At 42.2% G+C, this 25,038-nt stretch overlaps 1 protein-coding gene across 2 annotated transcripts in view; it reads left to right on the forward strand.

The window, feature by feature from the left end:
• The window catches only part of LOC139562564 (voltage-gated delayed rectifier potassium channel KCNH1-like), a 96,405-nt gene that overhangs the window by 29,543 nt on the left and 41,824 nt on the right, over positions 1-25,038 (forward strand). For both annotated transcript variants that reach the window (XM_071380335.1, XM_071380337.1), the window contains exons 10-12: positions 10,813-11,024; positions 14,978-15,230; positions 24,212-24,408. In XM_071380335.1, the coding sequence (XP_071236436.1) occupies positions 10,813-11,024; positions 14,978-15,230; positions 24,212-24,408 (662 nt within the window). The remainder of the gene's footprint in view (positions 1-10,812; positions 11,025-14,977; positions 15,231-24,211; positions 24,409-25,038) is intronic.

Genomic DNA, 25,038 nt, shown 5'->3' on the forward strand with positions numbered 1-25,038 from the left:
CCCTAGTAACATGGCTCCAGGTGTTACCTTCTATCCTGTCCAAGCACCCCTAGTAACATGGCTCCAGGTGTTACCTCCCATCCTGTCCAAGCACCCCTAGTAGCATGGCTCCAGGTGTTACCTTGCATCCTGTCCAAGCACCCCTAGTAACATGGCTCCAGGTGTTACCTCCCATCCTGTCCAAGCACCCCTAGTAACATGGCTCCAGGTGTTACCTTCCATCCTGTCCAAGCACCCCTAGCAACATGGCTCCAGGTGTCACCTTCCGTCCTGTCCAGAGAGAGAGAGCGGGAGGGAGAAACTATTTGAGGTTTGTAATTTCCACTTTGAAATTTCAGACTTGAATTTCCCTTACGAAAAATGTATCCTGCCGTAGCAAACTGGGACAAATGAAGATCCTACATCTGTATCTGTCCACTAAGAAGTTAGTGAGTCTACAGTAGAGAGGAGAGAGAGCTCTAGTCTACAGTAGAGAGGAGAGAGAGAGAGCTCTAGTCTACAGTAGAGAGGAGAGAGAGAGAGCTCTAGTCTACAGTAGAGAGGAGAGAGAGAGCTCTAGTCTACAGTAGAGAGGAGAGAGAGAGAGCTCTAGTCTACAGTAGAGGAGAGAGAGCTCTAGTCTACAGTAGAGAGGAGAGAGAGAGCGCTCTAGTCTACAGTAGAGAGGAGAGAGAGAGAGCTCTAGTCTACAGTAGAGAGGAGAGAGAGCTCTAGTCTACAGTAGAGAGGAGAGAGAGAGCTCTAGTCTACAGTAGAGAGGAGAGAGAGCTCTAGTCTACAGTAGAGAGGAGAGAGAAAGCTCTAGTCTACAGTAGAGAGGAGAGAGAGCTCTAGTCTACAGTAGAGAGGAGAGAGAGAGCTCTAGTCTACAGTAGAGGAGAGAGAGAGCTCTAGTCTACAGTAGAGAGGAGAGAGAGCTCTAGTCTACAGTAGAGAGGAGAGAGAGAGCTCTAGTCTACAGTAGAGAGGAGAGAGAGCTCTAGTCTACAGTAGAGAGGAGAGATAGCTCTAGTCTACAGTAGAGAGGAGAGATAGCTCTAGTCTACAGTAGAGAGGAGAGAGAGAGCTCTAGTCTACAGTAGAGAGGAGAGAGAGAGCTCTAGTCTACAGTAGAGAGGAGAGAGAGCTCTAGTCTACAGTAGAGAGGAGAGAGAGAGCTCTAGTCTACAGTAGAGAGGAGAGAGAGAGCTCTAGTCTACAGTAGAGAGGAGAGAGAGCTATAGTCTACAGTAGAGAGGAGAGAGAGCTCTAGTTTACAGTAGAGAGGAGAGAGAGCTATAGTCTACATTAGAGAGGAGCACTGGAGTCACATGGACCTGTGTAGTATCTGATCTTCATCTTCAAAGGCAGCAGTGACAACGTAATGGTATAATATTCTGTCACATATGCTTCCCATTGCAGACAGCATGCAGGACATTTTTTATCTTTATTTATGCAGGGAAGTCCCATTGAGCCCTGCTTCAAATCCTCTTGTCAGAATACTATTTTATCAAATCCTTTGTCAGAATACTATTTTATAGCAAATTAACGGACAAAGGATTTTTAAAGTTGCCGTGGGGACTTTTTCGCTAAGAATGGCTCAACACTTTGTTTGACAATAAGGTTTATCGCACCAATATGAGCCAACTTCATCTTTGTGCAATGAATGATAGGGATGGCATGGACACAATTTTACAGTAACAGTTTTGCTTTGGAAAGCTACATTGGGTAAGACTATGAATACCCTCTTCATACTGCATTCTAGGCACATTTGTGTGTGTGTGTGTGTGTGTGTGTGTGTGTGTGTGTGTGTGTGTGTGAACGCAAGCACTGTAGGGGGGATTGGGGTAAGTTGAGCCATTCTTTGCATTCTTTCTAACAAAGATATCTCCATATATTTCCGGATGTTGTGTATTCCTGGAAATAATCAGAATGTATGTAAACATTACAGTTTTGAAAACATAGCTTGTCCCCAAAAAAGTAGGGTCTTGGCATAACTTACCCTGGGTATGGTGTAAGTTGAGCCGCGGGACAGGGTTAATTAAGCTACCTACAAATTTCTGTACTGAATTAAATATTACCACTACTTTTTTTAAACCATGCATATCTTTATTCCCAAACATAATTCATCACATGCATATTTTAACACAGGCTTTACACCTAACAAACACTGTGTACGCTTTAAACATAGGCCAGGCACTGTGGTTACCTCATATTTCAGCAATAATGCCTTGTATTACTCCTGGGAAGAAGACACTTCAGTTTGCTCAACTTGCCATTGGCTCAACAATAAAAAAAGAAAAATATATCCCTTTTTCTCCCCAATTTCGTGATATCCAACTGGTAATTAGTTTTGTCCCATCGCTGCAACTCCTGTATGGACTCGGGAGAGGCGAAGGTCGAGAGCCATGCGTTCTCCGAAACACGACCCTGCCATGCCTCACTGCTTCTTGACACACTGCTCGCTTAACCCAGAAACCAGCCGCACCAATGTATTGAAGGAAACACCATACACCTGGCGACCGTGTCAGCATGCACTGCGCCCGGGCCCACCATAGGAGTCGCTAGAGCGTGATGGGACAAGGACAACCCGGGCCGGCCAAACCCTCCCCTAACCCGGACGACGCTGAGCCAATTGTGTGCCACCTCATGGGTCTCCCGGTCACGGCCAACTGCGAAACAGCCTGGGATCGAACCAGGATCTGTAGTGACGCAGCTAGCACTGCGATGCAGTGCCTTAGACCGCTGCGCCACTCGGGAGGCCCCCAAAGCAAACATTTTGACTATATTAGCACACACAGCTACAAGGATGCACTTTCTTGCTAGGTTTAGGACCTCATGTTGAAACGTACAGAGACCCTATCTGAAGCATAGAACAATCTTTAAATTATCTACTTTGGTTTAGATACAAGCATCATGAAACCTCAAACAATAAATTCATTTGACTTGGTGAAAATCATTTCGACCTTACTTTTTCCATCTGGTTGCTTCTTTTATGGACTCCATGAAATGATGACCTCTTCCTAAATATTTGGTCAAAATATACATTTTGTGTATGGTTTCCTAGAAACAAGGGTGGCTCAACTTACCCCTTTGGCACAACTTATCCCACTCTCCCCTATACAATGTATATATATTTTTTTATACATCATTACGCAAAATTATTTGATTGTATATCTGCAGTATACTATACATCAGTGTTTAGATACACTCCAGTCTACTGTGTTTCTGTCAGGAGATAAGTTATGTCTGCTGTCATAGATCATAGTGACAACACTTTATCACTACGCCCTGTAATGAAACTGATGCTTTTGCACACATTCACAAATACACACACTTGGCAGATAGGTAAAATCAATACAAACCAGTGTAGCTGCACTCTAAAGTGGGGAGAGAAATTTAATTTAAACTGTGTTAACTGCTATCTCCTGCTACAATGATGGGAAACTCAATTTCAACATGGTACCCATTTCAGGCGATAATTTTGTTGTGGTCCCTCTGGCCCCAAATAGATTACTTTGTCAAATACTGTTGGCATTGCAGAATGTTATAGGTGGTGTTTGGTTTGGAAAATAGGAGCATCAATGTCTCAAAGCGATCATCTTCCAGAAAATTGCCACAGCTATAATAAGCTGTTAAATCAGCTCAATTGTGCATTGTGCAATCATTACATTCATTTACATGGTGTAAAGAAAATGTTTCTGCAGCTCTTCTTATGACAGCCTTATTAATGAGACACCCTTCACACTTTACTCTGAAGAAACAGGGTTTGGATTCCTATTTCTTTCGAAAGGAATAAGCATGAAATTCAAACAGATTTTTACACAGAAACTGACCAAACCCTCCATTTGCCCTTGTAGTAGAACCAATGAGTAAGGCATACGATTATTGTTATTTTGCAGAAAGCAGAGATTGGATCTAAAGCATAGAAAGTTTGTACGTGTGTAAGAGAGAGAGAGCTGACCTTTTTTCAATCAGATGCAGTTCTATCAACCTAAGCAGTCTTGTTAAACCTTGTTAGTTCGCCATAGTCTTTCTGACAGCCCACAGAAAGGCTTCTCTGCTAAAGCTGCACAATAGCCTGTCGAAAAAGTAAACTCTTTGTATTATGAATCTGTAGAGCTAGAGTGGGGTCCCAAATTATTGTCACCCTTGATGATGATGAGCAAAAATTACTGTATTAAATAAATAATTAAAATAATAATAATAGGTCAGAAATAGATTTTGTTTAACAAGTGATTTTATTTTTTAATGATGGGGTCAAATTATTGACACCCCTTACGAAGATAATGGCACTGATCCTTTTTCTAAAATGTTTTATGAGTTGGGAGATATCTTAGACCAATTCTCCATACAGAATCCTTCCAGATCCTCCTTTTGCGCTTATCGACTGCCCTCTTAAATTCAAACCTCAGGTCTTCAATGGGTTTCAAGTCCGGAGACTGATGTAGATTTTTATGGCCAATTAACCAATTATTTCTGGATTTTGATGTGTGCTTGGGGTTATTGTCTTGCTGGAAGATCCACTTGCAGCTAAGTTTCAGCTTCCTGGCAGAGGTAACCAGGTTTTTGGCAAAAATGTCCTGGTACTGGGTAAAGTTCATGATTCCGTTGAAGTCAACACCGGCCCCAGGACCAGTGGAAGTAAAAATAGCCCCATAACATCAAAGATCCACCAACATATTTTACAGTAGTTATGGGGTTATATTCTGCTCATGCGTTCTCATTTCGACACCAAACCCACCACTGGTGTGCGTGGCCAAAGAGCTCTATTTTCACGTCATCTAACAAATGTTAACACCTGTAGTTTACTGAGCGGCATTGGCACTTGGATTGGAACTGGTGTTTTGGTCAGATGACATGAAAATAGAGCTCTGGACTGTCAGATCAGAGTAAATAGGCATTTTAACATCATAGATTTAGCCGGTGGTAACTTGTGGAATGGACACCGGCTGGAAGGTGGTTTTAACCAATCAGCATTAAGGATTTGACCCACCTGTTGTATAATGCTTAATAAATAAACACAGATGTTGTCACGCCCTGACCGTAGAGATCCGTTTTATGTCTCTATTTTGGTTGGTCAGGGCGTGAGTTTGGGTGGGCATCTATGTCTGGTGTTCTATGTTGTCCTTGTTTTGTATTTCTGTGTGTTTGGCCTGGTATGGTTCTCAATCAGAGGCAGCTGTCTATCGTTGTCTCTGATTGAGAATCATACTTAGGTAGCCTGTTCCCACCTGTGTTTGTGGGTGGTTGTTTTCTGTTTAGTGTATGTCACCTTGCAGAACTGTTCGTTTATCGTTTTTGTTGTTTTGTTCTAGTATTCGTATTCATTAAAAGGAATTATGAATACTTACCACGCTGCACCTTGGTCTTCTTCTCCTCTATACGACGATCGTTACAGATGTCATGAGTATCTGTGCATTTTTCAGCAAATAATATTTAATTTGTTGAAATCCTGCAGAATAGCGTTACTGCATTCTTAAATGTTGATACATTAAATATTCTAGTGGTGATCTATAAGCTAAAAGGGGAATGATCGGTTATTGTAAAAATTCAAAATGCTGGAACATGCTTATGACATTCACAGGTTAATTTATAAAGGCTGAAACATAAGGTGTTGTAATTCCGCAATATCCCCCCCTCCAAAATAAAAACCTGGAGACATGTATTCATGTAGAATCACTGATTCCAGTTATTGAAGACATCCACAGTGATTGGAGACCTTTTAGTTAAATGTTTTTCAACCTCCGGTCCATAGACTGGCGCCAATCCCTCATAGTTAGCTAACACTGATTGAATTTAAAAGTAAGCCCTCAAAGAAGGAAGTAATACATCTTGCCTGTCCCTGGTACAGCCGCTTTAGACTGTGCAGGAAAAGGTTGAACTACCAAAGGTTGTAAAACTGAGTCGTTTGATATCCATGTAGTGACCTAAAGGCTTGTCATGCAACATAGACCATGATACTGATAGACAGGCACGGTCAGAAGAGCTCTGCGTCTCTGTCACCACCTCTAAAGCTCTGTTTCCTGTTTCCTCTACGCACACATGCACACACGCAAGCAAAACTGCCACCCTGTCACCAAAGCCGCATAAACACTTCCTCACAAACTGCATGTTTGTCACTTTGGTTCTTGACTCTTCTTTTCTATGTTTGACCTCAAAGATGCAGGATACCTCTGTCTGAACCTTCAGTGGATCTTTTGATACATTTACAGATCAACAAGCTTTGATAACTTGACTTAAAGTATGTATTTCAGCTACTTACAATGACGTAGGCTGACACATTTTAGCACGTTGCTGTTGTAATACTGGATCAATTCCTGAAGTCTGCCATCTGTTAACTTTAAGCTTTTCTCCTTAAATGTGTAATATTCTTCTCTGTGAAGCTAACTTTCCTGGACTCTTCCCAACAAACCGTGAACATTAGCTAAAATCCCATCCTTGGAATATTCACTAAAATGTTAGGCACAACATCTGCAACCACCACCACAGAACATTCCCCAAAAGTTCTTATTAGGTTTCCAGGTAATATAATCAAATCAAATCAAAGTTTATTTGTCACGTGCGCCGAATACAACAGGTGTCGACCTTACAGTGAAATGCTATAAAAATGCACAAAAAAAAAGGTATTAGGTGAACAATAGGTAAGTAAAGAAATAAAAACAACAGTAAAAAGACAGTGAAAAATAACAGTAGTGAGGCTATATACTGTCACGCGCTGACCATAGAGAGCCTTTTTATTTGCTATTTTGGTTAGGTCAGGGTGTGACTAGGGTGGGTGATCTAGTGCATTTATTTCTATGTTGGTCTGGTATGGGTCCCAATCAGAGGCAGCTGTTTATCGTTGTCTCTGATTGGGGATCATATTTAGGCAGCCATTTCCCCATTGTGTTTTGTGGGATCTTGTTTCTGTGTAGTTGCCTGTGAGCACTGCTTGAGCTTCACGTTTCGTTTGCTGTTTATTGTTTTTGTGAGTTTCCTTTATTAAACATGTGGAACCAAAATCACGCTGCACGTTGGTCTGAGTATATTTCCAGTTCGTACGACGATCGTGACATATACAGGCACCGGTTAGTCGGGCTGATTGAGGTAGTATGTACATGTAGATATGATGGCAGGCAGCTTAGCCCCAGTGATGTACTAGGCCGTACGCACTACCCTCTGTAGTGCCTTGCGGTCGGAGGCCGAGCAGTTGCCGTACCAGGCAATGATGCAACCAGTCAGGATGCTCTCAATGTTGCAGCTGTAGAACCTTTTGAGGATCTGAGGACCCATGCCAAATCTTTTTAGTTTCCCGAGGGGGAAAAGGCGTTGTCGTGACCTCGTCAAGACTGTCTTGGTGTGTTTGGACCATGATAGTATGTTGGTGATGTGGACACTAAGGAACTTGAAGTTCTCAACCCGCCGTACTACAGCCCTGTCGATGAGAATGGGGGCGTATTCGGCCCTCCTTTTCCTGTAGTCCACGATCATTTCCTTTGTCTTGCTCACCTTGAGGTAGAGATTGTTGGCCTGGCACCACACTGCCAGGTCTCTGACCTACTCCCTATAGGCTGTCCCATCGTTGTAGGTGATCATGCCTAACACTGTTGTGTCGTCGGCAAACTTAATGTTGGTGGAGTCGTCATTCTTATGTTAAACCAAAAGGCACCTAAAGACTCTCAGACCATGATAAACCAAGATTCTCAGGTCTGATGAAATAAAGACTGGCCTGAATGCCAAGTGTCACGTCTGGAGCAAACCTGTCAGCGTCCATATGGTGAAGCATGGTGGTGGCAGCATCATACTGTGGGGATGTTTTTCAGAGGCAGGGACTGGGAGAGTAGTGAGGATCGAAGGAAAGATTAACTGTGCAAAGTACAGAGAGATCCTTGATGAAAACCTGCTCCAGAGCACTCCGGACCTCAGACTGGGGCGAAGGTTCACCTTCCAACAGGACAACGACCCTAAGCACACAGCCAAGACAAAGCAGGAGTGGATTCGGGACAAGTCTGTGAATGTCCTTGAGTGGCCCAGCCATAGCCCGGACTTGAACCTAATTTGAACATCTCTGGAGAGACCTGAAAATAACTGTGCAGCGATGCTCCCCATCCAACCTGACTTAGCTTGAGAGGATCTGCAGAGAAGAATGGGAGAAACTCCCCAAATACAGGTGTGCCAAGCTTGTAGCGTCCTACCCAAGAAGACTTGAGGCTGTAATCTAAGGTGCTTCAACAAAGTACGGAGTAAAGGGTCTGAACACTTATGCAAACGTGATATTTCACGGGTTGCTTGGTGGCGATGAGGATAAAATACCTGGCTTGGGAACCAGACATTGCAGGTTCAAACCCCACATGTGCACTTTGTCAACATATGAAGTATAAACAATATGGTTGTCAATATTTAAATGCTGTTCAAATGTCCTATTAATGAAATGAAAATGCCATGTGTCTCTATATTACCTTCAAATGTGAATTGCCATTTAAACCTGGAGATAGACATAATGGGGATGTATTCCAATCTGCTTTAAGGAGCTACAGCTGAGCATGTTGTGGTAATATTAGGTCATAATTTCAAGAACATTTAGAAAATGTTATATTTAAGTACCTGAGGACAGGCAAAACAAGGTCAAATCACTGGAGTGTATTCATGGATGCAAAGGGAAGCCAGGCTTCCCCAAGAAATGTACTCATTATTTTATGTTTTCGTCTCTGTGTTTAATTATTTTCGGAGAAAGCATCCATGTGAGAAAAACAGGCCCCCTCTGTATTTGTAGCCCATCTATCTGATTCTGTCTGGTCAAAAATAGTATGACATTGTTGTCGCCAGTAGCAAAGAAACATTGTAGAATCATCCACACAACTAGACAGTTTTTGTGTTTTGGGAACATATCTTTTGTGATGTCCCCACAATGTTGTCACCAGACTGTTCCCACAACCTAATGAAACATTCTGGGAACCATTAAATAACAGGCTAAATGTGTTGTAGGTAGGGCTGTGGCGGTCATGACATTTTGTCTGGTTATTGTTCTTTCAAAAGACTGGTATCATGGTTCAGGCAATTGACCGTTAATTAACACGTTTAGCATCTCCAGGCATACAAGCAGCTGATGCGCACCTTTTGGAACGTCTACATTTTAATAAAAGTATAATACATAAATGTAATATATACCATCACAATAAATCCATTATTAATTTTAGTCAGGTTTAAAGAAACATGATATGAAGAAAATGTATTTCAGAAGAACAGAATGAGTTGGCCTACTGTTAGTTATCTGGCTATGCTCCATACCATAGGCTGTAGGCTTGTTAATTTAGCTGACAATATATTATTAAGTCCCATGCAATTATTCTATATAATTTCATACTAATAAGAATATAATTGAACTGAGCTGAATAAAATGTAAAGGATATTTTTCCCATTCCGGAGCGTGATCATTTAAAACGGGTATATGCTAGATTTAGAGTTATTTGGCAACTTTAGTTGTGAATGATACAACATTTAGAAGTCAAAACATATATAAGACATGCCAAGGGCTGCATGGTATAACTATAGGCTATTGATGATTTGAGAAAGTAGAAAAATAGCTTGCACTCTGTTCCTTACCCCAGGCTCCACAGCTGTTCTCTCATCAACTGATCATATTTTCACCCATCGGACTATTCTCAGTTGAATCTTGTCTTTCCATTTAGAATGGACCATTATCAAATGGGCAGGAACAGGGACATACATATCATCTTTATGCAGTCGAATAGCGAATGGAGGCCATGTGAAATATGTTAGGGAACATCGATAGTAACAGGTTTTCGCAACGAAACATTTCACTAAAACTGTTGACAGCCCGTCTGCCCGCTCAAGAAAGGAATACAGGACAGAGCGGAGGAGCTGGAAACACATGGTGGTGAGATATTCTGACTAGGTTAAGGTACAGTAATGTGTCACCCAATGAATTATGAAAATATAAAAATGTTCCTATTACTAGGCTATTCAAAATCAAATGCACTAATTGTAGGATAACTGTAAGCCGCCATGCACAATCAATTAACCAAGAGCATCGCCTTGGGCTATACGTTGTCTCCCAGACCCATGGATTGACATTTTGGAGCGTAGCATAAGGTAACCAGTCCATCCAGTATGCATAATAATACAGTCCACTCAAAGGCTAGACCAATTATTTACCAAATACATCTTAAATCAGTTTAGTTTATGTTTTTCTGCAATGCGTAATATGCGGTAGGCTATGCACTGTATAATGGCACAATCATTTTAATAGTTTTTTTTTATCGGGCTTGGGCTCATAAACCTATGCATAAACTATAATATGCATATGAGTGTTTTGAATGAATCATCACATTAGAAAGCACTGTCCTTTTTGTTGTGTTAGGCGTTGAAACATCCACAACAACCATGGTTTACACTGTTTCAACCTGCTGTTGAACTTCTTTCTTCAGATTGGTCACAGTGAGGTGAGTTTTAAAAGTAGGATAGGCCTACTGTTTGGATACGTGTTTGATGTGATTTTCAATGGCATTTTCTTTGATGTTAGAGTGGTTAGAGGGACAATAGAGCCATAAGTACCAGGCCATTATGACCTGATGGTTGTTATCAAATTGGGTACTACCAAAGCATGTCCAGCACGCATAAAACGAGAATACCGTGACTCAACTGTCATGTGGAATTCTACTGTGGTCAGGTGAATGTTTTATACAAAATTGACAGTTTTTGTGTTATGAGAACATTTGCCGTGACCTAACGAATGATCTGGGAACTTTCACACAACCTATTTTGGATTGCTAGGTAATTTTCTCTAAATGTTCTCAATGTTTCACCCTCCTCGTCTTTCTTTTTTCACAGCCCTTCTTTACGCCACCATCTTCGGTAACGTCACCACCATCTTCCAGCAGATGTACGCCAACACCAACCGTTACCACGAGATGCTGAACAGCGTCCGTGACTTCCTCAAGCTCTACCAGGTGCCCAAGGGGCTGAGCGAGAGGGTCATGGATTACATCGCCTCCACCTGGTCCATGTCCCGGGGCATAGATACTGAAAAGGTATCTCAAACTGTAAGCCTGACATTCATTACCTTGGCTTGCATGCTGTCCCCCCCACCCGCGTTGGTTGGTTGGTTCTCCTGCATGGTAGCTTCCGCAGCTAGCTGGCCCCTTTGTATTGTGGTGATTTTGGCTCTGTGTTTCTATGTGCTTGACCAGTCCACTTGGGGTGGGAGTGTGGGGGAGGGTGTTGAGTGTTGGTGTTGAGTTAATGGATAATGCTCTGTAACTGTCATATTAACTGATTATTATAATTAGTCATGTCAGCTGGTGTAAATTTATGACAAGTGACTTTACCCTGTTATGGGCTGATTAGCAAACTGGTGGTATTTTGAACCAATGTGAAATTTGTTTCCAATTAATTAAATGCCTGAATGTGAAATGGTTTTAAACCAATTATGAGCAGTTTACAGAAAAAACTGTGAGGAAATCAATGTAAGAAATGTGTCTAATAAGTGAAACATTTGACCCAGCGTCATCCAGGTTTGGCCGGGGTAGGCCGTCATTGTAAATAAGAATTTGTTCTTAACTGACTTGCCTAGTTAAATAAAAATGTAAAATACAGTGTGTTGTCCTTTTGGGGCTGCCTGATAGCTGAGGTGAGTATGTGCAGTTCAGTACAGTGTTTGGGCACATTCCTATGCTGTATGCTTTGGGATTGCCTCAGTGACAGTAGAAAGCAACACTATGTAAGCTTCCAGGCACATTTCTCCCACAGCGTAGAGAGAATGGATGAGCGAAGGAGGGTAAAATCCTTTAAGGATTCTCTGCTATCACACATGGACTCACCTCAGCCTCCCAGGTGTTTAACTGTGGCTGTTGCTGTGACAACAACAGTATCCCAGCCAGGCCTGTAGAGAGGAGGCTGGTTTGAGTGGTAGTTCTGGGTCAGTGGTTCTTAACCTTGTTGGAGGTACTGAACCCCACCAGTTTCATATGCGCATTCACCGAACCCTTCTTAATTGGAAAAATAAAATATGATTTTTTCAAATTCAAAACATAGGTATATATTTTACTGGTGCACAAAATGAACCGTGCATCAACATCAACACCGTGTGTTCAAAGAACAAAATCCTCAAAACATGATTTTCACACAAAAACAAAAACATAATAATGAATATTTACTGCAAATCAGTGTGACTTCTGCTGTTGCCTTTCAGAGACCAGTTCAGAAATGCGCGGCTTCACCTTGGCAAGTGCCACTCTCATGTCATTTTCGCAACAAAGTCTGTTCCTTTTCTTCGTTTTTATGTCCAGCATCCTCGAAAAGGATTGCTCGCAAAGATATGTTGTAACAAACGGTATGAAAATCTCCAGAGCTTTCTTAGCAATAACAGGGTACGTTACCATTTGTTGACACCAAAACGTTGAAAGCGTTGTTGTTCTGAAGAGTTGCTGTTGAACCTGGCTCTGCTGAATTTCAATCGAGGTATTCATCATTGACATCTGTTGTCTCAACACTAAACGTGAACGGCTGTCTCACCCATGCTGGATATGACTCTCTTGTAGGGAAGTATCCGTCGAGAGACTTTGCAAGCTCATCTAAGTGCGTGGCAATTGCTTGCTTCAGTTCCGCGGGTACAGAAATGTCTCCGATTCCAGATACATCTTCGATCTTACTTACACAGTCGTCCAGCAGGGGAAAGTTTGCGAAGTTATCGTTCTCTGTTCGTCGTTTCCATAACGGTAGCCTTTTTTGAAAAGCCTTCAGGTTTTCCTCCGCTTCGATGATGTTGACTCCACCGCCCTGCATCTATTGATTGAGATGATTGAGAGCTGCGAAGATATCAGCCATGTACGCTAAAATGAGAATGAACTCAGAATTTTTGAAGCAATATGCATGACAATGTTGGTGCTCTTGCAAAAACAGGGCTAATTCCACACGCACGGCAAAAACACGATTCAGCACCTGTCCCCGGGATAACCACCGAACGTTAGAATGGTACAGAAGTACCTCGAATTCAGAGCCCATTTCTTTACACAGCTCACTGAAGATGCGGTGCCTCAGAGCACTAGTTCGCACATAGTTCACGCATTCCACTACAATTTTTAATACTTCTGCCAGTTTTGGAGACAAGGTTTTTGTTGCCAATGCATGCCTGTGCAGAATACAATGCGTAACAATGATGTGTGGTGCATCGGCTTTCACTAGCGCACCAAAACCAGACTTTCTTCCCAGCATGACTGGAGCTCCGTCCGAACAAACTGCAGAAACCATATCCCACGAAAGATTGTTGTCTTTGAAGAAGTCATCCACAAGTTTCTTCACATCGGCTGCCTTAGTTGTTGTTGTAAGAGGCTTACAAAATTAAAAATCTTCCTTTATCACGTCGTCTTTCACATAGCGCACGAATACAGCAAGCTGGCTTAGATTGGAAACGTCTGTGGTCTCGTCGAGTTGAAGGCTGAATTGTGCCGGGCTTGAAATCAGATCTGCAACTACTTGAGCCAAGATGTCTTTGCTCATGTCCTCTATTCTGTCGCTGATGGTGTCATTTGAAAGAGGAATTTGGGATAACTTAACTTCAGCCTCTTTTCCCAGCATGATATTCGCCATCTTCAACACAGCTGGTTTTATGAGTGTTTCACCAATGGTGTGTGGTTTGCCCTGCTTTGCGATCAGGTAAGCAACTTCGTACGATGCTGTGAGGATCGGTTTGTTGATGGGTACAAAGCCGAGAACAGGCAGAGTAGCCTTTTCATCGAATCTGGCTATCTTCACCTTGAATTCAGCGAGCGTTGTGTTCTTGTATTTTCCATCTCCATGCAGCTTAAGGAAGTGTTCTCTTAGTTTTGCCGGTGCTAGACTAGAATTGCTCAACTTGGCATTGCAAATCATGCAGTTAGGACGCTGACTCCCATCACGTTCCGTTATACATGTGAATCCATATTGTACATATTCGTCCGACCACTTTCTTTTTTTGCTCGACATAGTAATAAGTATGAAGGGATTAAAATATTAAGAAAGAAATCACAAGACGTACCATCACGACAGTCACAAGTCGACTACTGAGCGCACCAAATTCCCTGCAGCACAGATAGGCCAAGCGATGTAGCGTGATCACCTGCAGCCAATGATGGCCAAGCGGGGCGTGTCATCACGAATCATATGAGTCGGATGTGTGTCTTGACCTCCGCCGAACCCCTGAGACTGACTCACCGAACCCCTGGGGTTCGATCGAACCCAGGTTAAGAACCACTGTGGGTGATTCTTAGTATGCTCTGTTCACATACTTAACTAACTGTAACCCATACCACTAAGCTTAAAACATTGTTGGGGTTAGTCTATACACTTATACTTCCTCTTTTTTAAGACAGAAAAAGAAGATTTAAAATAACAAAATTTTAACACTGATGTACTGTTGTATTTTCTGTGCCCCTCTAACTTGTACTTTTGCCCAATGTACACCATTACTGTATGATGATGGTGGTTGTTGTTGATGCACTGCAAAAAATATAATCTTAGCTCGATTTAAAAAAATCTTGTATTGAGTTATAATGCTCTTAAAATTACTTTTTTCTTATCAAGATAAATGATCTTACCGCATTGGCTTGATAGAAGTGGAGTACGATCATTTTAATAGTGTTTTATCTTATTCCACCTTGTATCAAGTCTTTTAGGTTAAAATAAGACAAGTGATCTGTCAATGTGGTAAAAATCATTTATCTTGGTAAGAAAAAAAATGTAATTTTAAGTGCATTATCACTCAATACAAGATTAAAAGCCTAGCTAAGATTTCATTTTGTTGCTATTATTATAAGTATTAGCAATCTGTTTTTGGTTGGTTGCCTTGTTGCGACACCCTTAGAATATTTCACAATAAAGATTTTAAAGTAATATATCTAAACGCTATCATGGCTGCCAGTCAGAAACTACTGGTTCACCAAAGACCATGAGTTTGGAAGGTGATACAATTAGGCTATTTAACTCTTATCCCTCTCTCCCTCTCCTCTCCCCATCCCAGGTATTGCAGATATGCCCTAAGGACATGAGGGCAGATATCTGCGTCCACCTGAACAGGAAAGTCTTCAAAGAACACCCTGCGTTCAGGTTGGCCAGTGACGGGTGCCTGCGTGCCCTGGCCATGGAGTTCCAGACTATCCACTGTGCCCCTGGCGACCTCATCTACCATGCCGGGGAGAGCGTGGACAGCCTCTGTTTTGTGGTGTCAGGATCCCTGGAGGTCATCCAAGATGATGAGGTGGTGGCCATCTTGGGTGAGTAGTTGTCTATTATACAGTATGACGATGTAGGATTACATGGTGGCCATCTTGGGTGAGTAGTTGTGTATTATACAATATGACGATGTAGGATTACATGGTGGCCATCTTGGGTGAGTAGTTGTGTATTATACAATATGACGATGTAGGATTACATGGTGGCCATCTTGGGTGAGTAGTTGTGTATTATACAATATGACGATGTAGGATTACATGGTGGCCATCTTGGGTGAGTAGTTGTGTATTATACAGTATGACGATGTAGGATTACATGGTGGCCATCTTGGGTGAGTAGTTGTGTATTATACAATATGACGATGTAGGATTACATGGTGGCCATCTTGGGTGAGTAGTTGTCTATTATACAGTATGACGATGTAGGATTACATGGTGGCCATCTTGGGTGAGTAGTTGTCTATTATACAGTATGACGATGTAGGATTACATGGTGGCCATCTTGGGTGAGTAGTTGTGTATTATACAATATGACGATGTAGGATTACATGGTGGCCATCTTGGGTGAGTAGTTGTGTATTATACAATATGACGATGTAGGATTACATGGTGGCCATCTTGGGTGAGTAGTTGTGTATTATACAATATGACGATGTAGGATTACATGGTGGCCATCTGGGGTGAGTAGTTGTGTATTATACAGTATGACGATGTAGGTGGTGGCCATCTTGGGTGCTTTGCTGCTGTCTATTGTATAGGATGGTTTGCGGCTATTTTGAGTGAGCTGCTGTCCATGGACCAGTGCTTGAGTTGAGCCGGTGCACATCGGTACCGTGTTGTTCATCGGTACCGTGGTGTTCATCGGTACCGTGTGTGAAAGGAGCTGTAGTCTAATCCCAATGACAGTCCCTGTAGAGACATTACCAGGGTGTTAATGTGGGAGTGGAGGGTGAAGGCTACACAGTTAAATGTTGAGTGGCTGTAAATCACACCTTGTTATTGATCTAAGTGATGGATTCTTTGTTATTTCTCGTATTATGTTTTGGTTGTTCTCCATGGTGTGTGTGTGTGTGTGTGTGTGTGTGTGTGTGTGTGTGTGTGTGTGTGTGTGTGTGTGTGTGTGTGTGTGTGTGTGCGTGTGCGTGTGTGTGTGTGTGTGTGCGTGTGTGTGCCGGCGGATGTGTTTGAGTGCATATACAGACCGTTAGACTGTTGCTGGGCAAACAGCCAACATTGCCAGGCAAACATACACACCAACATAATAAAACATGGTAAACAGTAAAAATGCAACACCATCTCCCTGGGCCTACTAACAAACAGTAGCTGAGGTTATTTTCCATGGCGTTGCTGACCTGGTTAGTTCATGTTGATTGAACCCTGGGTGATGAATTAGCTACTGCTGTAAATCACAGTCTCATTAAACTAATGGCAGCTGCTATACAGAATCATTGCTGCACCAGCTGCTGAATGTAGGCCTACGTAGCACTGTGATCATTCTATTAACTAATTAACTCTAGTTGGTCACCTCATTCTCTCTTGGTTCGTCAGAAGGGGGTAGATCAGCTTTAATGTTGCAGATAGATTGTAGCTTCCATCAATGTAATTGTTTGCATCAATTCCAATCCCCCATATATTTTTTTTCATATATATATATAACAACAACGCTTAGTCTTCTACTTCCAGCTTATACATACTATATACATTTTATGGACACAGTCTATTTTACAATAGTTATATTTTGTTTGTTTTAACTCCTGTCCTTCCTCTACCCTCAACCTCTTCCATCTATTTCTGATGTCATTCCGGTTTGATTTCTATTTGCAATATCTTTCAAACTTTGCTCTTTCACAAAAGTTCTGAACCTATATACGTTTTACGGGCACAGTATGTTTTACATGAGTTATCTTGTTACTAGTTGTTATTAGTCCCAACCTTCAGCTCCATTCAACCCCTCCCATCTATCTCTTAAAACCATCCATATTGGATTTCTATTTTCCATATATTTTTCTACTTTGCTGTTATGTTTCACAAGATCTTTTTTGAATGACCATGCAGTTGATTCACATTTCCACAGCTGCGGAGAACAATGTTTTACTAGAATTGACTCTAGCTGTTTTGCTGTTCCATTTTTGCCTCTCTATCACTGCCTTGGTTTGTTTTAGGCTGGAAGACATGAAAGCCTTGTTTTTTTATTCAATCCAATCTGATTATGCTGACAAACTCATCAACTCCAAACCCATCACAAATGATATGTTAGATTTGTTAGTTCAAAAATTTGAGTGTGAATTTACATTGTTAGGACTGACTACCAGCAACCGACAAACTATAAGTAAGTAAGGAGCCTTTGCTTGTGCGAGCCCGAACAGCTCATAGGAGCAGGATCTCCTGTTTCTGTAGCGTCCAGAACAGCTCATAGGAGCAGGATCTCCTGTTTCTGTAGCGTCCAGAACAGCTCATAGGAGCAGGATCTCCTGTTTCTGTAGCATCCAGAACAGCTCATAGGAGCAGGATCTCCTGTTTCTGTAGCGTCCAGAACAGCTCATAGGAGCAGGATCTCCTGTTTCTGTAGCGTCCAGAACAGCTCATAGGAGCAGGATCTCCTGTTTCTGTAGCGTGAGGCAGCTTGATGTACAAGTACACCCCCTGGACGCTAGTCTACCCCAATCTATCTCATTAATTCTGAGTGCCAAGCAGAGACGCATCAGGTCCCATTTTTACTGTCTTTAGTATAACTCGGCCGGGAATCGAGCTCCCAATCTTCCGATCTCAGGGTAGACACTCTAGACACAAGGCCACTGAGTTGGTTCAAACTACCATCATACTGTTTTGTATGGGGCCATACACACACCCAGGTACGCTCTGTAATTCAATGTTGGCCGTGTATTTGATGGATGTTGGCCATTGTTGGCCGTGTATTTGATGGATGTTGGCTGTGTATTTGATGGATGTTGGCCATTGTTGGCCGTGTATTTGATGGATGTTGGCTGTGTATTTGATGGATGTTGCCAGCTTTTCAACAACGTACCGTAAAGCTGAGGCAGATGTCAACTTTAATTAGGATCAGACTGATATAAACAGCTGGCTGTGTATTTGATGGATGTTGGCCGTTGTTGGCCATGTATTTGATGGATGTTGGCTGTGTATTTGATGGATGTTGCCAGCTTTTCAAAAACGTACCGTAAAGCTGAGGCAGATGTCCGCTTTAATTAGGAAGAGACTGATATAAACAGCTGGCCATGTATTTGATGGATGTTGGCCGTGTATTTGATGGATGTTGGCTGTGTTTTTGATGGATGTTGGCTGTGTTTTTGATGGATGTTGGCAGATTTTCAATAACTGTACCGTAAAGCTGCTTTCTTGAGGAAACATTTACTTACTATGACAGTGATATGTGGTTGTCTCACCAAGCTATCCTATGATAAATGCACTAACTGTAAGTCGCTCTGGATAAGAGTATCTGCTAAATGACAAATGTAAATGTCAGCTTTAATTACAAAGAGATTGATATAAACAGCTCTCATTTCTGGATGCATACACTGTGTGTGTGTGTGTGTGTGTGTGTGTGTGTGTGTGTGTGTGTGTGTGTGTGTGTGTGTGTGTGTGTGTGTGTGTGTGTGTGTGTGTGTGTGTGTGTGTGTGTGTGTGTGTGTGTGTGTGTGAGAGAGAGGGAGATTAGTAGTCTAGATGAGTAGAACAACTAAAATCTAGCAGGTTGGTGTTCTGTGTTGTGCTGTTCTGTTCTGTTCTAGCTTGTGTTATACTGTATTGGGCTGTGTTGTGTTGATCTGAGCGGTGCTGTACTGTGCTGAGCGTTACTGTGCTACGTTCTTACTTTGTGCTGTGCTATTCAGAGCTTCTCTGGAGAGTAGGAGATGATCCTGACTTTGTGTTTCTCAAACAACAAATAATTCTATCACCATAGATTATCCGCTACACCATAATGACTGTTTTTCAGTCAATTAACTTCTATTGGGATTTCTTTGCAGTATGGTGATTAGCTAAGTGACTGATGGGAGAGATTTCCTGTTTCTCTTCCCAAATGAATATAGAATATTTTTATGTGTTTGTGTATCGATTCTCGTTGGTGGAAGGAGAGGAGGACCAAAATGCAGCGTGGTAAGTGTTTGTCGTATTTTAATTTCAAACTGAACACTACACAAAATAACAACGATAAGAAAAAACGAAACAGTTCTGTAAGGTGAACAGACACTAGACAGAAAATAAACAGCCACAACCCATAGTGGGAAAACAGGCTACCTAAATATGATTCTCAATCAGAGACAACGATCGACAGCTGCCTCTGATTGAGAACCATATCAGGCCAGACATAGAAATACAACAACATAGAAAACAGAACATAGACTACCCACCCAAACTCACGCCCTGACCAACCTAACACAAAGACATAAAAAAAAATAAGGTCAGAACGTGACAGTACCCCCCCCCAAAGGTGCGGACTCCGGCCGCAAAACCTGAACCTATAGGGGAGGGTCTGGGTGGGCGTCTGTCCGCGGCTCTGGCTCTGGCGCGGGACGTGGACCCCACTCCACCATAGTCTTTGCCCGCTTAAGTGGCGCCTTTGGGGCGGCGACCCTCGCCGCTTGGAGGAGGCACCGGAAGGACCGGGCTGTGGGGGAGCACTGGAGCTCTGGTGCGCAGCCTTGGCACCACTCCTCCAGGCTGGATGACCACTTTAGCCCGGACCCTCCAGAGTGCAGGCACAGGTTGAACCGGGCTGTGGGTGAGCACTGGAGATCTGGTGCATACCACTCGCACCTCTCCCTTAGGCTCAATGCACACATTCGCCCGGCACGAGCGGAGCGCAGGCATAGGACGCACTGCACCCTCCCAGCGCCCCGGAGACACAGCATGCAGAGCCGGCGCAGGATACCCTGGACCGAAACGGCGTACCGGAGACCAGACGCGCTGAGCCGGCACAATACGCCCTGACTGGATGCCCACACTCGCATGACACTTGCGGGGGGCTGGCCTATAGCGCACCGGGCTATGAGCGCGTACTGGCGACGCCGTGCGCTTAACCGCATAACACGGTGCCTGACCAGTAACGCTCTGCTTACGATAAGCACGAGGAGTGGGCTCAGGTCTCCAACCTGACTCTGCCACACTCCCCGTTCCCCCCACCCCCCCCAATTTGTTGGGGGGGGCTGCCTCTCGTGCCTGTCGCGCTGCCGTGCTACCTCCTCATATCGCCGCCGCTCAGCTTTCGCTGCCTCCAGTTCTTCCTTGGGGCGGCGATATACCCCAGCCTGTGCCCAGGGTCCCTTGCCGTCTAGTATCTCCTCCCATGTCCATGAGTCCAGATTGCACTGCTCCCGTTTACCACGCTGCTTGGTCCGGTGTTGGTGGGTGTTTCTGTAACGATTCTCGTTGGTGGAAGGAGAGGAGGACCAAAATGCAGCGTGGTAAGTGTTCGTTATATTTTAATTTCAAACTGAACACTACACAAAACAACAACGATAAGAAAAAACGAAACAGTTATGTAAGGTGAACAGACACTAGACAGAAAATAAACACCCACAACCCATAGTGGGAAAACAGGCTACCTAAATATGATTCTCAATCAGAGACAACGATCGACAGCTGCCTCTGATTGAGAACCATATCAGGCCAGACATAGAAATACAACAACATAGAAAACAGAACATAGACTGCCCACCCAAACTCACGCCCTGACCAACCTAACACAAAGACATAAAAAGAAACTAAGGTCAGAACGTGACAGTTTGATTACGAGAAGACGTGTGTGTGTGCGCCAGAACTAGGTTCAAATACATGTGTATTTGCGTATTTTGTTTTTTAAATACTTTTTTTGTGTATTTGAGTGTTCCCAAATACATTCCAAAATTCAACCATTTTTTTTTTCAAATAAAGGTTATCTGAATACTTGTTTTCAAATGTATTGTTGAAAAGTAATTGAAATACCTGAAATAGTATTTGAACCAAGGTCTGGTACGTGCGCGTGTGGATGTGTAAATGAATGCATGTCTTGTGCAATTGTATGAAATCTTGTGAGTTCCAAGTAGGAAAACATCATTAGGTAATATAATGAATCATCTTGTTATATTTTGCAGTGACAGCATCAAACATTTTCCCATTCACTCTCAATCATTCAACAAAGATATCAAAACCCTTTTGAATATTGTAGTTTAATAATTTCAATTATTGTCAGTTCATAGACAGCTGTACAGTTAGGTATTGTTGTGAAATGTCTTCTCTTTTTAATAAGCTCACCCATTTTAAATGCAATTTTACAGAATCACAAATAGGATCCTCTCAGAAGCCAGACCCAATGATCAGAACAAATGTATATAGTGTCTGTGAATGCTTTGTCAATTCACTGAACATTGATATGATTCACATCAACAAGTTTTATATTTCAGCCAGTAAGATTAATGGGTTCAAACAGGCTTTCGTTGCTGTGACTGACAGGGTTTGAACCAAAACACTTTGTTATCCTGCTGAGCCAAAGCCTAGGCATTAACTTTTACTTGGTACTCATCCCGGATCCGGGAGCACCCCCCACAGTAAAAAAGCTGACTAGCATAGCCTAGCATAGCGTCACAAGTAAATACTAGCATCTAAATATCATTAAATCACAAGTCCAAGACACCAGATGAAAGATACAGATCTTGTGAATCCAGCCATCATTTCTGATTTTTAAAATGTTTTACAGGGAAGACACAATATGTAAATCTATTAGCTAACCACGATAGCAAAAGACACAACTTTTTTTTCTCCACCATTTTTTTCCTGCATGGGCAGCTATCACAATTTCGACTAAATAAAGATATATATAGCCACTAACCAAGAAACAACTTCATAAGATGACAGTCTGATAACATATTTATGGTATAGCATATGTTTTTTTTGAAAAACGTGCATATTTCAGGTATAAATCACAGTTCTACATTGCAGCTGCAATCTGAAATAGCGTTGGAAGCAGCCGGAATAATTACAGAGACCGACGTCAATTACCAAAATACTCATCCTAAAACATTTCTGAAAAATACATAGCATACAGCAAATGAAAGACCAACATCTTGTGAATCCAGCCATCATTTCTGATTTTTAAAATGTTTTACAGGGAAGACACAATATGTAAATCTATTAGCTAACCACGTTAGCAAAAGACACCACTTTTTTTACTCCACCAGTTTTTTACTCCATCAGTAGCTATCACTAATTCGACTAAATAAAGATATATATAGCCACTAACCAAGAAACAACTTCATAAGATGACAGTCTGATAACATATTTATGGTATAGCATGTTTTTTTTAGAAAAAATTGCATTTTTCAGGTATAAATCATAGTTTACCATTGCAGCCACTATCACAAAACTCACCAAAGCGACTAGAATAACTACAGAGAGCAACGTGTATTACCTAATTAATCATCATAAAACATTTCTTAAAAATACACATCGTACAGCAATTGAAATACACAGATCTTGTGAATCCAGACAATATTTCAGATTTTCTAAGTGTTTTACAGCGAAAACACAATATATCGTTATATTAGCATACCACATGAGCTAACATCACCCCAGCATTGATTCAAGGCAAAAAGCGCGATAACGTTATCACCACCAAAATATATAAATTTTTTCACTAACCTTCTCAGAATTCTTCAGATGACAGTCCTGTAACATCATATTACACAATGCATATAGAGTTTGTTCGAAAATGTGCATATTTAGCATCACAAATCGTGGTTATGCTATGTAATCAGTCAAAACATGGCATGCATTCTGCCCGGCGCCATCTTGGAAGGGCACCTAAGTTTACGATTATTTATCGATTAGATTGACAAAAAAAATACAGGTTGGACAGCTAATGAAAGATGCATTGGTTATTAATGTAACCGCTGATTTAGATTTTTAAAATTAACGTTACTAGACATACAGTGTGCGTTACAGCCAGACTAGTGCCGCAATAATGGCCGAAAAATGCGCTTACATTTTTCCACATAAATACGGAATAAAATCATAAATAGCTCTTACTTTTGGACGAGCTTCCATCAGAATCTTGGGCAAGGTGTCCTTTTGTCCAAAATAATCGTTGCTTTGTTGTAAAACGTCCACTTCAACTTCGGAACTAGCAGCTAACATTAGCTACGTGGCACACACATGTCCAAATCCTCAAACGCAATACTACGAAAATTCCGAAAATAGCAATATACTCGCATAAACTGATATAAATCGGTTTCAAATAACTTCGTTATGATGTTTCTAACACCTATATCGAATTAAATCACAGACGGATATATCTTAGCCCCATAACAAGAGCTATTCAACATGCCATTCTGATGTCCTCTCTTGCGCCTTGGCGAGCGTCCAAAAGAACGTACATGTCACTCCATTGCCTTTTATAAACTCTGAGAAATACGTAGAGACTCCATTCCACTTCTCATTGGTTACTGACATCCAGGGGAAGGCGGGTGCAGTTCATTTCGATCCATAGGGCACACACAGAGCTTTAAACTGATCTGAGAACAGAGACTATTTTTCTGACCTTCGCATGTCCTGTCATGATTTTCGCTGTAGAAAGAGTTCTGGTTCACCCACAGACATAATTCAAACGGTTTTAGAAACTAGAGATTGTTTTCTATCCAATAGTAATAATAATATGCATATTGTACGAGCAAGAATTGAGTATGAGGCAGTTTAATTTGGAGACGATATTTTCCAAAGTGGAAACAGCACCCCCTGTATTGAGAAAAGGTTTTAACTATGGGAGCAAACGTTCGTCTTCACATCTCCGGCATAGTCACTCTGGAATAAACTAACTATTGTTATGTCTCAGAAGTAAATGGGTAAATACTCAGTTGTTAACCGGGCATTTTAGCTGCTTTCTCTCACTCTCTGCAGGTAAAATAAATATTTCGTAAATCTTTCTAAAGTATTAAAAAAAGTAATTCATAAATAAATCTCAGATGGAAAATCTGTTCCATTTAAGAAGTAATATGTTAATCGGTTCTCTCTCTCTCTCTCTCTGTCTGCAGGTAAGGGGGACGTGTTTGGGGATGTGTTCTGGAAGGAGGTGACCCTAGCCCAGGCGTGTGCCAACGTGCGTGCCCTGACCTACTGTGACCTCCACGTCATCAAACGAGACGCCCTGCAGAAGGTTCTGGAGTTCTACACGGCCTTCTCTAACCACTTCTCACGGAACCTGCTGCTCACCTACAACCTGCGGAAGAGGGTCAGTGTAACTTATTGGACCATCCACTTATCTTCTAGCCTCATAGAACCAGCCTGATAGCTGTTCACCAGACTCGTTCATCTAAGTGATCAGGCTGGTTCACCAGGCCACTCTTCTTCCTCCCTGCCTATCAAACTCATCTTCTTTTCTCATTTCTGTTGTTATTTTATCTTCCTTGTCTCCTCTGCCTGTCTTTCGTCTCTCAGTCTCTCCCTCAGTCTCTCCCTCAGTCTCTCCCTCAGTCTCTCCCTCAGTCTCAGTCTCAGTCTCTCTCTCTCAGTCTCAGTCTCTCTCTCTCAGTCTCAGTCTCTCTCTCTCAGTCTCAGTCTCAGTCTCAGTCTCTCTCTCTCTCTCTCTCTCTCTCTCTCTCTCTCTCTCTCTCTCTCTCTCTCTCTCTCTCTCTCTCTCTCTCTCTCTCTCTCTCTCTCTCTCTCTCTCTCTCTCTCTCTCTCTCTCTCTCTCTCTCTCTCTCTCTCTCTCTCTCTCTCTCTCTCTCTCTCTCTCTCTCTCTCTCTCTCTCTCTCTCTCTCTCTCTGTTCTCCCTTCTCATCATCCGCACAGGGCATCTAAGGCCAGGATTGAAATCAGATCAGCGGTAACCCACAGTGACCGACAAACACATAGCTTATC

This window comes from Salvelinus alpinus, chromosome 32, assembly GCF_045679555.1.
Source record: "Salvelinus alpinus chromosome 32, SLU_Salpinus.1, whole genome shotgun sequence".
NCBI lineage: Eukaryota > Metazoa > Chordata > Actinopteri > Salmoniformes > Salmonidae > Salvelinus > Salvelinus alpinus.